The sequence below is a fragment of the Gopherus flavomarginatus genome, chromosome 1 (genome assembly GCF_025201925.1).
Source record: "Gopherus flavomarginatus isolate rGopFla2 chromosome 1, rGopFla2.mat.asm, whole genome shotgun sequence".
Classification (NCBI taxonomy): domain Eukaryota; kingdom Metazoa; phylum Chordata; order Testudines; family Testudinidae; genus Gopherus; species Gopherus flavomarginatus.
In genome coordinates this window covers 224,683,442-224,699,496 of record NC_066617.1, presented here as the reverse complement: position 1 = coordinate 224,699,496, position 16,055 = coordinate 224,683,442, and the positions used below count along the sequence as shown (strand labels likewise).

Genomic DNA, 16,055 nt, shown 5'->3' with positions numbered 1-16,055 from the left:
ACATTTTTATGTATAATGGCAACCAAAACTTTCCAGCTTGCATAAAATATGATAAGTGTAAAAGTAAAGCTAGCATATACATTGGTTAGGTTACTGGAGCCACTAGTTATCTATAGAACTTATATTTTATGTTAGAGAAAATATAGGAAATGGTATGCAGGTAGATAAAGGTATTAGTTGAGAATAAAAAAAAGTTTTTGTTTTAAGAGGCTCTGTTATATACTGACAAAATGTCAAGCAGTGGAACAAACCTACATAGAAGATAGCCTTGGATCTGCCAAGTCATTAGTGTGAGACTGGGCAAAGGAAACTTATGGAATATATATACAAAAATTATGTTGTACGTCTCAGCTTTGATACATAAGAAAATAAGAACGGCCCTGCTGGGTCAGACCAAAGATCCATCTAGCCCAGTATCCTGTCTTCTGACCATGGTCAATGCCAGGTGCCCCAGAGGGAATGAACAGAACAGGTAATCATCCAGTGATCCCTTCCCTGTAGCTCATTCCCAGCTTCTGGCAAACAGAGGCTAGGGACACCATCTCTGCCCATCCTGTCTAATAGCCATTGATGGACCTGTCCTCCATGATTTTATCTAGTTCTTTTTTGAACCCTGTTATAGTCTTGGGTTTCACAACATCCTCTGGGAAAGAGTTCCACAGGTTGACTGTGCATCGTGTGAAGAAATACTTCCTTTTTGTTTGTTTTTTAAACCTGATGCTTATTAATTTCATTTGGTGATCCCTAGTTCTTGTGTTTATGAGGAGTAAATAGCACTTCCTTATTTACTTTCTCCAGAACAGTCATGATTTTTTAGACCTCAGTCATATCCCCCTTTAGTCATCTCTTTTCCAAGCTGAAAAGTCCAAGTCTTATTAATCTCTCTTCATAAGGAAGCCGTTCCATACCTCTAATCATTTTTGTTTCCCTTTTCTGAACATTTTCCAATTCCAATACATCTTTTTTGAGATGCAGTGACCACATCTACACGCAGTATTCAAGGCGTACCATGGATTTATATAGAGACAATATGATATTTTCTGTCTTATCATCTATCCCTTTCTTAACGATTCCCAGCATTCTGTTTGCTTTTTTGATTGGCCCTGCACATTGAGTGGATGTTTTCAGAGAACTATCCACAATGACTCCAAGATCTCTTTCTTGAGTGGTAACAGCTAATTTAGACCCCAACATTTTACATGTATAACTGGGATTATGTTTTCCAATGTGCATTGCTTTGAATTTATCAGCATTGAGATTCTTCTGCCATTTTGTTGCCCAGTCATGAGAGATCCTTTTGTAGTTCTTCGCAGTCTGCCTGGGACTTAACTATCTTGAGTAGTTTTGTATTCAGAGTCTCCACAATCCCAAATGTGGGATTATAACTCTTGATGAAGTAGTAATAGTGCTGAAAAGAGTTAGTAGGTATTTTATCCTGCATAGGCAAGTTTATTTAATACTGATTTTAAAAGGGAATCTAAGTAATCCTTGTATCATAAATGATTCTACAACATTAGTAGCTTTTCTAGAACAGAAGTGCTAGCATTGTAGACAAGAGCATTGTAGAAGTACAATTATTATGGAAGTACTTCTACAACAAAAGCAATAGGAAAAAACGCCTCCTGGTATTGGAGAAAATTACTGTAAATTATTTTTCTTTTGTAGTAAGTTTTTTTTTTTTTTTTTTTTTTTCTGTCGTGTGTGTGTGTGTGTGGCTGGGATAGAGGTTTTGAGCACTAGAGACAAACTGTGACTGGGTAGAGCTTGGAAGAATGAATTGGGGGCAGGACCTTTCAAGGCAGGTACAACCTGAAGATATGAAATGAAGGAAAGGGGTACTGACAGATGGACATGGGGAAGGAGCTAGAGAGGTAAAGATAAATGTGGTGTCCTGAAGAGTGAGAAGGGAACTGGAGGGATCAAAGGGGGACCAGACTTAAGGGTACTTTAATTGGTCTTTGTTTTCTAACAGCAACATTTATTTCATTCTAGAGCTGCAAATTCTAAACCATAGTATATTTCAATAGAATTCTTTATTTTTTCTAACAGGACGTGATAATGCGTGTGAGAAAACATCATATATGTTCCTACGGAAAGAACTTCCTGTGCGGCTAGCTAATACCATGAGAGAAGTCAATTTGCTGCCTGATAACTTGCTAAACAGGCCTTCAGTTGCGCTAGTTCAGAGTTGGTAAGTATGGAGAATGGATTAAGAAATCAGTATATTTCTGCCACTGTAAATGTATTTAAAAGTTTTGCATGTGAAAATGAATATTATCCTGTTATCTAATTTGAATAATTTATTTTTATAACATTTTTTCTCCTTTTGAACTATTATACATATACAAATGAGGCCTCATTTTCTGCTGTCTGATACTAAACAAATACTCTGATACAATTTTCAGTGGTAGAATGGGGACTACATAAATTAGTTTTTTGAGTAGGAGCCCAGAAATTCTGTGCAGGAGTGATTTCAGTGGAAGATTTTAGATTTCTAAATCAGTAGCTGCTACAAGGCCTGCTTCTTTTTAAAGGAAAGACTAAACATCAACCTAATTTAGTTGTAGCTATCATGGATTCTCTCATCAGATGAATAGGTCCCTGCACATTTACAGTGTTTCTTCTTTCTCTAGCTATTCTCTCATCAAAAAATTTGAAAACTGATTTAAGCTTTTCCTGCTCTCATAGCTTGTGTTTTTAAAGCTTTAATTCAGTTGGTCTCTTGGAACTCCAAAACTCTGTAGTTTGTCCAGTTGGCCTGATACAAACTATTCATCCTATCTTCTCAGCTGATTTGAATTAGCGTTAATACCAAATTCTGGCATCTACTCAATGCCATTTATCTCTACTTTACTTGTAAGTTGAGCAAAGGTCTGTAAACTTCTTCCTTGGTTACATTCATTGGGCTCTGAACAAGTTCTGCCACACAGCACAGCTCTTCATACTCCATGTTTGAGAAGAATAAATCCACAAAATTTGTATAAAAATACCTTTGTATACTCTGTGGAATTTCTCGAGTGAATTTGGCCACAATTTTTGTATTCATAAGTTGTATCTTAACTTGATGGGAAGTCAATATCATTAATCTTTTCAGGTGGTAAAGTAATAGGTTAATTATTTAATGTTTGATTGTATCTCAAACTTCAGACTTAAAAAATCTAAATTAGTGTTAGATTTTGTGCAATATCTGGTTTAAACTTGTCTTATTCATGTAAAGACATCATGCAATCCCAGCTGTTTTCTTACAGACCATTTCAAACTTCATTACCTGCAAATCAGTAAGTCTATATGCCGAATACATGAAATGTGAAAGTGAATTCATATGTGAAAAAAACAGTAGAGCTATGGAAGTTAGGAATATTTGCATCCCAAGTTAAGATCTTGCTTTAAAGTGAGCTATCAGTGCCTCTCTATATTGTGAGCTGCAAATGTGTATAAAGAACAGGAATACTTGTGGCACCTTAGCGACTAACAAAGTATGCCTGTTCTTTCTGCAGATACAGACTAACACGGCTGCTACTCTGAAATGTGTATAGTTAGTTCTTGGAGTGCTTGCTTATGTCGATTCCATTCTAAGTGTGTGCACGGCCACATGCACAGTCATCGGAGATTTTTGCCTTAGTGTTACGCATAGGATCAGCTGTAGTGCCTTCTTGAGTGCTGTGTTCATGTGCTAGTATATTAGGCGCTGCTGACCCTACAGCCTTTCAGTTCCTTCTTACCGCATTGCAGGAGCGCTAACGGTTCTTACAGTCCATTGTTCTGTCTCCTTTGTTGTTAGTTGTTAACTTAAAGATCTAACTAAGTACCTAAGTGTTAGAGTCCAAGCTGGGACTTCGCCTCGGAGCTGGGCATGCCCTGTTCTCCAGGCTTTAAGCCATGCTCATCGTGCAGCTGGCCATTTGCCATTAGTGACCCCTGTGAGAGCTGTTTAAAGTGTTTGGGGAGTCCCACAGAAAGGATAAATGCAGAATCTGCAAAGACTTTTGCCCTTGAACCCAGAAGGAGCAGGATATCCGCTTGAGTGCTCTCTTCATGGAGGCTGCGCTTCGTCATACCTTGGAGCCCTCTTGATTGGACTCCACACCCGGAACCGTGGCATCAGTGCGCAGCACATAACCAGCAACGAAACCCTCCCTGGGGCCTAAGAAGCAGTCAAAGTCAACGGACCCTGCAGCACCAGAGGAAAAGGGGGCTTTTAATAAAGGACCTGTGTCAGGCCATGTACCCGCCCCAGAGCTGCTCAAGAGTACTGCTGCAGTCAGACCCCCTAGTCCAGCCAGGGACTCACCTTGGACTCCTGGGAGCGGCAGTGGGTCCTGGCCCCTAGTAGGGTCATCTGTGCCCGAAGTGGGTCTGGTGGCCAAAGAGCAAGCAGGCTGACCGGCACAGCAGACCCGAAGCCAGGGGATGGACCCAGCCAAGGCCCCAACATCTACGAGCAAGACGGTTATGGGACTGCCCCCTAAAGCAGCGGAGCATCCTTGATCCCAACGCTGCAGGTGACGGTCCCCATTGCCGTGGCCTTGGACCCCAGCACTGCAGCCTCAGTCCCTAGTTAGAAGACATAGGTGCCTGACACACAGGTCTCCACCTCCAAGGCACGGGACATCTGAGTCGCGATGCCAATCCCCATACCCATGGTACCGTCAGGCCTCCTGCCAGAGTTTGCAGTGGCGCAGATCCCCATTGCCTAGGCAGTCTTCCAGGCATCGATCGCTCCCAGTGTGGGTTCGTTCCTGGTTGTGGTACCGGTCTCCTGCTTCCTGGTACTACTCGGACAGGCACCGGTCCTGACTCTCCTTACCCATCACCGAGGAGGGTCAGTCAGCACACTCGGGCATCTATGGCTCTGCCCTGGTCACCAGAAAGGCCATGGTCCAAGCCTGAAGGAGAGTTAAGCACCTCACCTATAACAGACGAATTGCCACTGGCCCGCGAGACCAGCGTAGCTCCTCTGGCAGTGGTGTGGAGATAGGGGCAATGGCCTGTTTAGTGGCAGTACTGGAACCTGTGGAGTGTACCTGTTGTACCAGTTCTGTACTCGCACTGTTCCTCCCAGGCCACATCAGACGAGTTGCCCCCGGCACAGCCGGCACCCAAGTCAGAGCAACACATCTTGAAGAACAGCATTTATGAAAAAGTAGGTAACTGTCTTTTATTGTCAGGATATTAATGAATCACCAATGTCTTCAAGATGGCGCAGAGGTCTAACTGATTGCTAACCTCACAGATGGAGTTTTTGTAATGGTTCAGGAAACGACATTTGAAATCCATGATTAGAGGAATGTATTATGTTTATTTGTTATTGTAATAGGTTCATTTTAGGAAGATTAAATTCTTAATCTTCTGTTTAATAACACGATGTGTGAAATAATCAGCTGTTTTTTGAGAAAATAGAAATACATGTGGTTTTGGACTTGCAACAGATAATATTTAATTGTGAAAAATCACAACAAATATTTTCAGTGTTGTATTTCCATGTAGTATAAATGTTGACTCTAAAGAGTTGTTAAAAGATACTGATTTTTGTATTTCCTCAAATGATGTTTGTGTTTCTCAAATATTTTGTTTTGGCAATCAGATGCTATTTAAAAAGAAAAATATTTACTTGTATAAGGCCAAGTTTACTAACTCATTAATGTCAGAAGTATAAATCTTTTTTTTTCTTCTTCTTCTGAAATTCAAGTGTCCTTAACAGGTCACTTAAATTTATTGAAGAATCTTGGACAAAATTTATTATACCTGAAATTAATCACCTCCTAAATGTCATCATTTTAAATATTGTCTAATACTTTCAAATTGTCATAAATCCATCAACCTGCGAATTTTTCACAAGTGTAACCATGCCTTTGTGGGACACGACCAAGAATACCAAAATCAGGACAAACGGCTGAGAAATAGGGCAGATATATCCCAAGACTGGAGGTTATCTCCCATAAGATATACCAAACGAGCAGCAAAAGTAAACTTCTGTTTGACCACACTGGCTAACAGAAAGTCATAAAAGCAGTTTCCTTAGATATCCCAGTCCTTATATCACTGCCCAAAACACTAGATTTGAAGATGAGTGGTTCTTTAAAACCAGTTTAATCAAATAACAGGTTCTTCTGATCCCAAAGGACCAGCCACACACCCAGGTCAATATACAGCTCAGATCTCACCCAAAAATCGTACGGTTGCCAATCCTTTAGTATCTAGAATCTAAAGGTTTATTTATAAAAAGGAAGAATGAAAGGTGAGAGTTAAAATTGGTTAAAGGAATCAAATACATACAATAAATGCAAAGTTCTCAGTTCAGGCTTGTAGCAGTGATGGAATAAACTGCTGGCATAAGTGAAGTCTCCAGCTGCTTCCAAATCATTGGAAGGTCCTCAGTCTTTTGGTTAGTCCATAGTCTAGAGGTTTGAGCAGGAAAGAGGCAAAATGGAGGGGTTTCCGGAGCCTTTTATATCTTCTGCCAAGTAGAGGGAAACTCATTTTTTCAAACAAAGCCCTCAGCACAGCTAGTGGAAAATTACAGGTGGCAAGATGTAATTCCCTATCAGATTTTTTTGGAATCACATGGGCGAGTCACCTGTGCATGCCCGATTTCGCTTAGGCCTTGTCTACACTGCCACTTTACAGTGCTGCAACTTTCTTGCTTAGGGATGTGAAAAAACACTCCCCTGAGCGCTGCAAGTTTCAGTGCTGTAAAGTGGCAGTGTAGACAGTGCACCAGCACTGGGAGCTGCTCCCTTTGTGGGGTGTTTTTTTTTTTTTCTGTTTTTTACAGCTCTGGGAGAGAGTTCTCCCAGCACTGGTGCTGCAGCTACACAGCCATGTTAAAGCGCTGCTTTAGCTATGCTCCAGACAGTATGTTTGCAGGACAGTCCATTCAGTGTAGATGGGCGTCTCTCATGGTCCAATGTCAGTTAAGTGTTTCCTGATGAGACACTTAATTTCAATATTCCTTTAAAATGGGCTAGCTAAACATCTTGTTGGTGTTTCCCAGAAGCAAATAAGTTAGAAATACAGGTATAGAGCAAATACTCATAACTTTAAATATAAAATTGATACATGCATACAAATAGCATAATCATATTCAGAAAATTCTAACCTTTCCATAGACATCGTACATGCCACATTTTGCACAAGATTTGTTGCAGATATATAACAGTGGTTGCAACAATGATCTGTGTGGTCATATTTTAATCAGATAACGTCATAAGAAGTACTAGACTTTTGTGTATACTGAATTAATATAAATGGGAAACATCGCATTTCATTTGCTTTTAAAAGTAAGGCATTCCCAAAGGGCAAGGGTGCATGAATTTTGCTGGCTGCTGATAGGAGAACTGCATGTAAAATTTACAGCAGTGATGGTTGCAGCTTCAAGCATGCTTGTCAACATCTTTAATGATTTGGTATTTTAAGTCAAGTTTCTTCAAGTGAATGCATATGTCTGTTCCACCGTAAGTGTGTTTGTGTGTGTGTGTGTGTGTGTGTCATGCATCAGTACTGGGGCAGCCACACCTGAGCCTTGGCTTCCCTCATGCTTTAAGCTGAGGGTATAAAGGAGGGATGGCTAAACTGCGACATTTTTACTGTTAAAGTGCAGCTTGTGGAGCCACCCAAAACCTCCTGCCCCCATTCTCTGTCTGCTAGGGGAATGTGGGGAGCCCAGGGTTTCTGCCCTGTGGTGAGGTGGTGGAGCTAGGGGCTTCTGCTAGAGACAACTGGTGCCTGAATGGGGTGGGGGGGCCACAATTTAAAGATTATCCTCCTCACCCCCCAACAGCTTAAGTCATGCCCCCTCAAGATACTCCCGGTCTTATCCTCAGTGACCCCTCCCTGCAGCTCCCAGATGTTAGCTCCATGTGGAGAGCCAGTGCTTTAGCTCCATAAGGAGAGGTAGCAGCAAAAGCCACAGCTCCCAGCTTGCCGGCTTCAGCAGCTGCCATGCAAGAAGAAGGGGACCCAGCAGCACCTTGTGACAGAGTGGGGCCATCAAACCCTGGCAAAACTCTCAGAGGACATGTTACCCCCCATGTCCCTCCCCCATCGCCTCTGTCTTCTGCCCAGCAGGGAGGGAGGGCTCAGGGCTTCAGCACTGTAGGGCATGCCTTCTGGGGCTCAGTGCTTCATCAGGAACAGGGCTGAAGCCCTGAGCCCAGGCAGGCACTTCTCACAGGGCTGAAACCTGAAGCTGTGGCAGGTACCTCCTGTGAGCCTGAAATCCCAAGACCCCATCCATGCAGCGCTGAAGCCCTGAGTCCTGGCAGGTGCCTCCTGTGGGCCTGAAACCCCAAGCCCTGGCAGGCCTGCCCCAGCTCTCAAACTCCTGAAGATTGTCATATGCGATTCGGAGGGTCAGTAAGTTTAGCCATCCTTGGTATAAAGAGTGGAGCCACCCTGCCTATTCCTCAGTTCTTTCTTACCATCCATGATCAGTGGCCAGACAATTTCAGTACTTTACAGTCAAAAAACATTCCTCTGTGAACAATATTTTTTATAAAAAGCAACAAAGAGTCCTGTGGCACCTTATAGACTAACAGAGGTATTGGAGCATAAGCTTTCATGAGTGAATATCTATTTCAAATATTTTTATAGTTAACTTTTACTAGGGATACTTGCTATTGCCTCTCTTGGTGGTTTTCTTTCTTTATTCCTTTTATTCTTGTTTTTAAACCTTTATTTTACTTTCTTTATGTGGGTCTTTCTGGGCCTCATCAAGTACTTGAAGAGCTGATGCCAAGGTGTTCTAGTAAAAAGCCCTGCTGTCACTGTCATAAGGCAATGCCCGTTAGTGACCTGAACTCTCATTGCTCAAAGTACTTGGGTGAGGTTACTTGAGTACTACAGGTGTCTGATCTGCCAGTGCTTCAAATACAGAACAAAGCAGCAGAGAGAGATCTAATCTTTTAGATACAGCCTCATAGAGGGTGCTCTTTGCCCAGCTCCCACTCATTTGGGTCATGTGAGCTCTTTCACCACTCCATCTAGTCATGTCCCCCCCAGCCCTGCCAACAGACAGAAATCATAGGAGATCCCCTCCGCTGGGGCTGTCCTCTAGAAAGCATAAGAGCATGGACCACTCCTGTCTGAAGCTTAAGAAGAAGATGGTATCAGCTTCTTCGAAGTCCTCAGTGCTGAGACTCCTTGGCAGTGGAAGGCCACTCCATTATTGAAGGTAGAGCATGTCCCTAGGCTTACTGCTCTCCAGTACTGGCCCACTGTGGCTCTCACAGGACTGGTTGACACCAGTGCCTGCCCCAGGACTGTCAAGACTGGCTGTTTTATTGGTGATGACAGTAGATTGTCCCAGTATAAGCAGCAATGACTACTATCCATTTCAGTGCTGACAATACCAGAGATCTGTGTGGCCGTGAAGGATTTGCTGTGCCTTTTGGTACCCTCTCCCTGCTGATTCAAGGCAAAAGTCCTCTGCCAGAACTGTCACAATTTGCACAGTCTTCGGTACTGATGTTGGAGTCTGTTACAGCCTCACCAGTCTCAAGACTGGTACCATCCTCAATGATTTTTTCATTGACAGCGTCTACGCTCCTAGTACCTGCTTCACCTCAACACGCAGTACTAATAGCCAGGAAGCCTTTGATGCTATCCCTGGTATTACAGTCTTAACATAGATTCCAATCCCAGTATCAGAGGATGTCTCCTGATACCGCACCATCTTGGCCTTAGGAGTACTGTTACTCCTGTTGGAGTCCAAAGTAGGTCCATGTCTCCTACTTCAGAGAGTCCAGGGTTTCCTCCAGAACCCATTCCCACTTTCACAGAAGGTATTCTGACATAAGCAGACTGAAGGATTGGTAAACCTGGTCTAGGCACAACTGGCCTCTGATGCCGTATCAGCTCCCTCATTGGCCACATTGGGTGCCTGTGGGGATGCCTCTAGCATTGAGATGGATATCTCCTCTTTCTCATAGAAGCAGACCATGAGAAGGGAGGCTTCCCTACCCAGTACTGAGAGACTGCTAGTACTGGGTGCCAAACAGCTTCTGGATATCAAATTTTTGGACCCTTCCTTGAACCAGCTGTCTACCTCAGTGATGCAAGATCAGCCTCATGAGGGTTCTGCCTTGCCTCCTCTGATTACATTATCCTTGTCACTGGATGAGATTATGGTACTGGAAGCTTCCTCCATCGTACCAGATGACTTATAAAGCTACCAAGAGATCCTGAAAAGAGTGGCTGTAGATCTTGGTATTTAGATGGAGATGATGGAGGAAGATCTGCATAAGCTTACAGACATACTGCACTCGGCTATTGCAGGGAAGGTCGCCCTTCCTATGAATGAGGTGATAATGCAGTTAACCGGGTCACTCTGGCAAACCCACTTATCTATTCCACCAACGGCTAAGCTCATACAGCACAAATACCAGGTTCCATCCCAGTGGTTGGAACAGATTTTTATTCACACTATCCGAGGTTCACTGGTAGTGGCTGCAGTGAATGAAGGACACTGTCGAGGTAGACCTAAGGCTACCCCAAAAGAAAAGTATGTAAAAAAGCTTGAGCTTTTTGGGAGAGAGATTTTTCAGCTGCAGGATTACAACTTCACATTGCCAACTACCGGCCCCTCTTGGCTCGGTATGACTATTCAAATTTGGAGGCAGTGTCTAAATTTGTAAATAAATTGCCTGATGACTCCAAAGAAGAGTTTTAGTGCCTCTTGATGGAAAGGTGTTTGGTTTCTTGATTTACTTTGCAGCCTTCCTTAGATACTGCAGCGAAGGTCATGGTGACATCAATAACTGCACGGTTCCTTGTGGTTGTGGTCTTCGGGGATTCCTGCAGAAGTACGAGAAGGTCCCAGAGCTCCAGCCCAAGCCCAAATGTCTGCACCGCAGTTTTACAGCCCTGTAGTCTGAGTCTTAGTCAGCTGACACTGGCCAGCCACAAGTGTTTAATTGCTATGTATACATACCCTTACAGTCCCTGGGCCTATGCACACTGGCCACAAAGAGGACAATTTTTTTTTTAATATTTAATATATGGAGATACACCTATCTCAGAACTGGAAGGGACCTTGAAAGGTCATCGAGTCCAGCCTCCTGCCTTCACTAGCAGGATCAAGTACTGATTTTGCCCCAGATCCCTAAGTGGCCCCCTCAAGGACTGAACTCACAATCCTGGGTTTAGCACGCCAATGCTCACCGTCCTCATTTCCAGCTCAGGCTATCTCTACAGACAACCTGACCATTCTAGGTGAAAACAAAGATCACAAAGAAGAAGGTCTCCACCTTCTGCCTCTTCAGTCACTTTTCCAGTTAGTTACAGACCTTTAAGCCTCCTGTTTTATGTCTTAGTCAAGGACAGCATACCTATAAGCTTGGATCTTTCTGGCCCTTTTTCTCTCTTTGGGAGCCAGTTATCCTATTTTCTAAGTGTGTGGCAGATTATCACCTGAGACAAATGAGTGCTAAACTCCATGATACTGGGATATACCTTGCAGTTTCTTTGTATCCCTCTCTTCTGCCTCTCTCTCAGTCCGTTTTCAAGGACCCATCTCCAAATATTATACCGCAATCTGTACATTCTTTAGGAGCTGTAGAGGAGGTACCTCAACAGCAGATCAAGGTTTTTTCTCCCAGTATATCCTAATACCCAGAGCCAGAGGGGTTGTCAGAGCCATTCTGTACCTTTGGACCTATTAATACAAAATTACATGATACATACAAAAATTAAAGTTCCATGTGGTTTCTCTTGCAGATACATACAAAAATTAAAGTTCCATATGGTTTCTCTTGCATCAGTTGTCCCTGCTCTAGATAGAATTGAGAGAGCCTATGCAGTTACTGACACAGCAAAGGAAGACACAATTGTGGGGAAAGCGGTCCTGCAGTCCCTCTTCCGATGAGACTGCTAGACCCATGTCCACTGAAAACCGCTTAGGAATCACCTGCAGAGTAATGGACATATGCAGTCACTTGAAGAAAAAACTCACCTTCTCACGAGGATGTTGTTTGAGATGTGTTGCATATGTCCAGTACACAACCCTACCTCCTTCTCCAACACATCAAAGTCTATCATCTGGATTCCAGTACGAAGGAATTCAAGAATGGGCAGCGTGACTCCATCCTCTATACCAGTGTTTCCCAGACTTGGGACGCCGCTTGTTTAGGGAAAGCCCTGGCAGGCCAGGCCAGTTTGTTTACCTGTCATGTCCGTAGGTCCGGCCAATTGCGGCTCCCACTGGTCACAGTTCACCGCTCCAGGCCAATGGGGGCTGTGGGAAGCGGCGGTCAGTATGTCCCTTGGACCGTGTCATTTTCAGCAACTCCCATTGGCCTGGAGCGGCAAACCGCGGCCAGTGGGAGCCACGATCAGCTGGACCTGCGGATGTGGCAGGTAAACAAACCGGCCCAGCCCGCCAGGGGCTTTTCCTAAACAAGTGACTTCCCAAGTTTGGGAAATGCTGCTCTATGCCTTTGTCTTGGATCACGAGGGAAGTCAAAGCGTAAGCATGGCTGCCCCTACGTGTACCGCTAGGGAAAACTTAGGCACTGGTGCACAAGATGCACAGACACCTATGGTGGAATGAATGTATGCAGCATATCTCAAAGAACAACAGTTATGAGAAGGTGAGTAACTGTTTGTTTATAAGCATTATTCAAAGATATATTCAGCATTATTCAAAGATGATGTTTCTGAATTTTATACAGCAGAGTTTTACTAATCTACATTTAGCTAAATGGTGCACTTTATAAAATGCCAACTTCCCTCCCCGAACCATAGTCTTTTCTTACTTCAGCAATATTTGTCAGCAGCTGTTGTAATTCTAAAATCTTACTATTTTTATGAAAGATATGATACTGTATTTATTTGTATGCTGCCAGGTTTTATCAAACAAGTAAAACTAAACATTTGACAAAATAAATGAACAAAGTCAGTCATGTGATGCGTTATTCATTTTTTGATTAATCCGTTCATTTGCTAATTTGCAACAAGTCTGCCAATCAGTACTGCAATAGTTAATGGTAATTTAAATTATTTGTTTGTATTACAGTAGTGCCTCAGAGCCCCACTGTCATGAGGGTAGCCCAAACAAGAGACACTAACTCCATACCAAAGAGTATGTAATCTAAGTAAAGATAAGGCATAAGTCTGTGTTAAAGCAATTGGAGGGGAAGGAAAAAGAGGATCAGAGTTATGGTAATAAGATTATAGAGTTACATAGACCTGTTTACATTTTGATGGTTCCAAATTATTTTTATTTTTTTAAATATATGACTAATTACACTGCTCTACAGCCAAAATGCTTCTGAAATAAATGTAGTCCAACTTTACTAATTCTGGGTCACTGAGAACGAAAATGAGGCTTAAAATTGTTGATTGGCTCTAGTTTTCAAGATATGCTATTGGGTCAGTATATACAACCCTTGACTTGGGAATGGCGGAGGATAAGTGAGTTATAAAGGGAAGGGATCTCAATTTAAACCAGAAATGACTAAAATACATCTTTGACTGGATCTATGAATAAATCTATGACTAGGTTTGGACAGTAGTTGCTTTTTAGGCAAAACAATGAATGATACAATCTGAAGCTGGTATTGCGTCATACATGATATGAATTGCATCATGTTATTCCTAGAAGTCAGGGATGATGCAATCATAACGAAGCTTACATCACTCTGCTGAACAAATTGCCCTATATCAGCTCTAGAAATCATACAGTGTCGTGCTCTCTTATTTGTCAGTGTTTGATTTTGCAAAGGGACACATTTCTGTTTAGCCAAAGTGAGCAGAGATGCCTCGCACTTGTGTGAACAGTGCAGATAACTTCGACTATGTTTGTGGTGAAGTGACTTTTGCATCACAAAAGTGCAGTCTAACCACTATGGTTAAGAAAGCCTATCACCTTTCTTTTGGCTGCAAAATTGGAGATCAGGACAAGAGGTGGGCCCCACACATATGCTGCAACACTTGTGCAACAAATCTTCGCCAGTGGTTGAACAGGAAAAGGAAATCTATGCCTTTTGCAGTGCCAATGATTTGGAGAGAGCCAACAGATCATGCCAGCAATTGTTACTTCTGCATGGTGCCTCCAGTTGGGAAAAGTGTGTCAAAGAAGAAAAAGTGGACTGTGTATTATCCAAACATTCCATCAGCTGTACGCCCAGTACCCCACGGAGAAGGACTGCCGGTTTCTGATGCACCAGAATCATTCTCACTTGAGTCAGACAAGGAAGAGGAAGAGGATGAAACTTCTGGTCCTGAACCATCAATGTCACAGGACCCACATTTTCTCCCATCCTCCTCCTCTGAAGCACACTTCATAACACAAGGTGAACTGAATGACCTTGTCAGGGATTTGGAACTACCCAAGAGTAAGGCAGAACTGTTGGGCTCCAGACTACAGCGGTGGAATCTCCTGGCAGGCTATGAGGGCAAATGGAGCCCATCAATGCTTGCAGACTGTTGCTGGACAGTGACAAGAGATGCTCCACTTAATGAATACAAGAGACAAGCCAAGAAGCACCGAGTAGACACTGAATAGGACTAAACTATGTACATAATAGTTTTTTGCCTTTTGTTTCATAATAAATTTTACTTATAGAACCCTTTTGCTGATTTTTAAAGTGTTACATAAACAGGACAGGTGAAATATTATCATGTAAAACAACCATAAACACATGAAAAGACCTAGGTTTACAATTTATGATTAAAACTCTACTATCTACACAATATACATAGACATAAAATGTAAAAACTTAAATATCTTAGCAACAGTAGCCAATCAGTTGTTTTAATTGTCATATTTGAATTCAGCACATCAAAATACATAATAAATATCACATTTTATCTCTGAAGCAGATGACTTCTCAAAAATTGTAGACCAGTGTTACCAGTAATCTTCACTGGCCCCTAATACTGCCAATATAGGTGGGCAGTTTCCTAGCTTCCTGGGAGAAGTGGATCTTTATAGGCAAATTTTCGGAGGGCATATAAAGCATAAGGTGCAGTATGGAAGCAAGCGTGAAGGTGTGAAAAGTGGACAATGGGTAGTGGAGTCTAGCATCGTTGGTGGAACGGAGTGATAGGGAAAGCAAACAGAGGGAGCCAGTGCTGTTAGGAATCTTGAAGGTGACAAATTTATAAAAATTTGCAGAAAGCCCTACACAGTCATTTCCAAAATGCCTATTTTAACTGAGTGGTTTAAATAGGTAACACATTTTGAGAATAAGTACTCGTCTTCTATATGGTAACATATGCTAATTTTAATTCATATTTTTCCTCTGTGGAAAAACAATCCTTGACCCAAGTGGAGAAGCCATGGCCATTTAGGGGATGGCTGTGAAGAAGTCTTTCACAGCACACACTGAGACTATACTAACAGGACTTGCTGTGAAGATGTGTTATGTTTGTTCAGTGCTTGGGTACAACAAAGATGGTCTCTAAAGGAAAACCTTAGCAGGGGCATTGGCCTACCATTTTCTATTTCTACATACTCCTAGCATCAGTAAAGAAAATGTCGAGTAAACAATAAAGAGAAAATTTAGGAGCCGATAGTGTGGCCTCTTCTTACAGTGCTTTCACCTGAAAGTGTACCATATTGAATTTACTTTTATTAACAAACAAACAAACAACCCTAACACTGCAGATGTTTAATATTCCTGAGCTGCTTTTTTTTTTAAAAGACAGTTGTAATGAAATATTGGAAAACACAAACACTTCAATGCCAAGGGGAAGACAAATTTTAAGATTGTACAGGCTGTGATCAGTGATTTCAGTGACACATCCAGAACTGTAAACTGTAATTGACTTTGTGTTTATAAATTATGCCAATCAGCTAGTTATTTTTTGAAAGTTCAAATCCTATAATGTATGTGTCTATTTTATAGTGGTACAGCACACCACTACTGGATAGTACTTTCCTTCCTCCTGCTGAGTAACAGTCACTATACGTAATGTTTTGCTAAAATGTTGCCAGGCATTGTCCAGGCTTAAATCCCTTCTTGTTCCCACATTCAGCTACTCAAATCTGTCTTTCCATGTTCATGATCAAAGGAAAGTGCAACGTGGAATGAAATAACTTGTATATCAACAGA

The 16,055-nt window shown here is 42.2% G+C and overlaps 1 protein-coding gene across 2 annotated transcripts in view; it reads left to right on the top strand.

Annotated features, from left to right (window-relative positions):
• PDK3 (pyruvate dehydrogenase kinase 3) overlaps positions 1–16,055 on the top strand; it is a 121,461-nt gene that overhangs the window by 32,812 nt on the left and 72,594 nt on the right. For both annotated transcript variants that reach the window (XR_007772114.1, XM_050936661.1), the window contains exon 2: positions 2,050–2,191. Coding sequence is in view for 1 of the 2 variants with exons in the window: in XM_050936661.1 (XP_050792618.1) it covers positions 2,050–2,191 (142 nt within the window). In the remaining variant the exon portion in view is untranslated. The remainder of the gene's footprint in view (positions 1–2,049; positions 2,192–16,055) is intronic.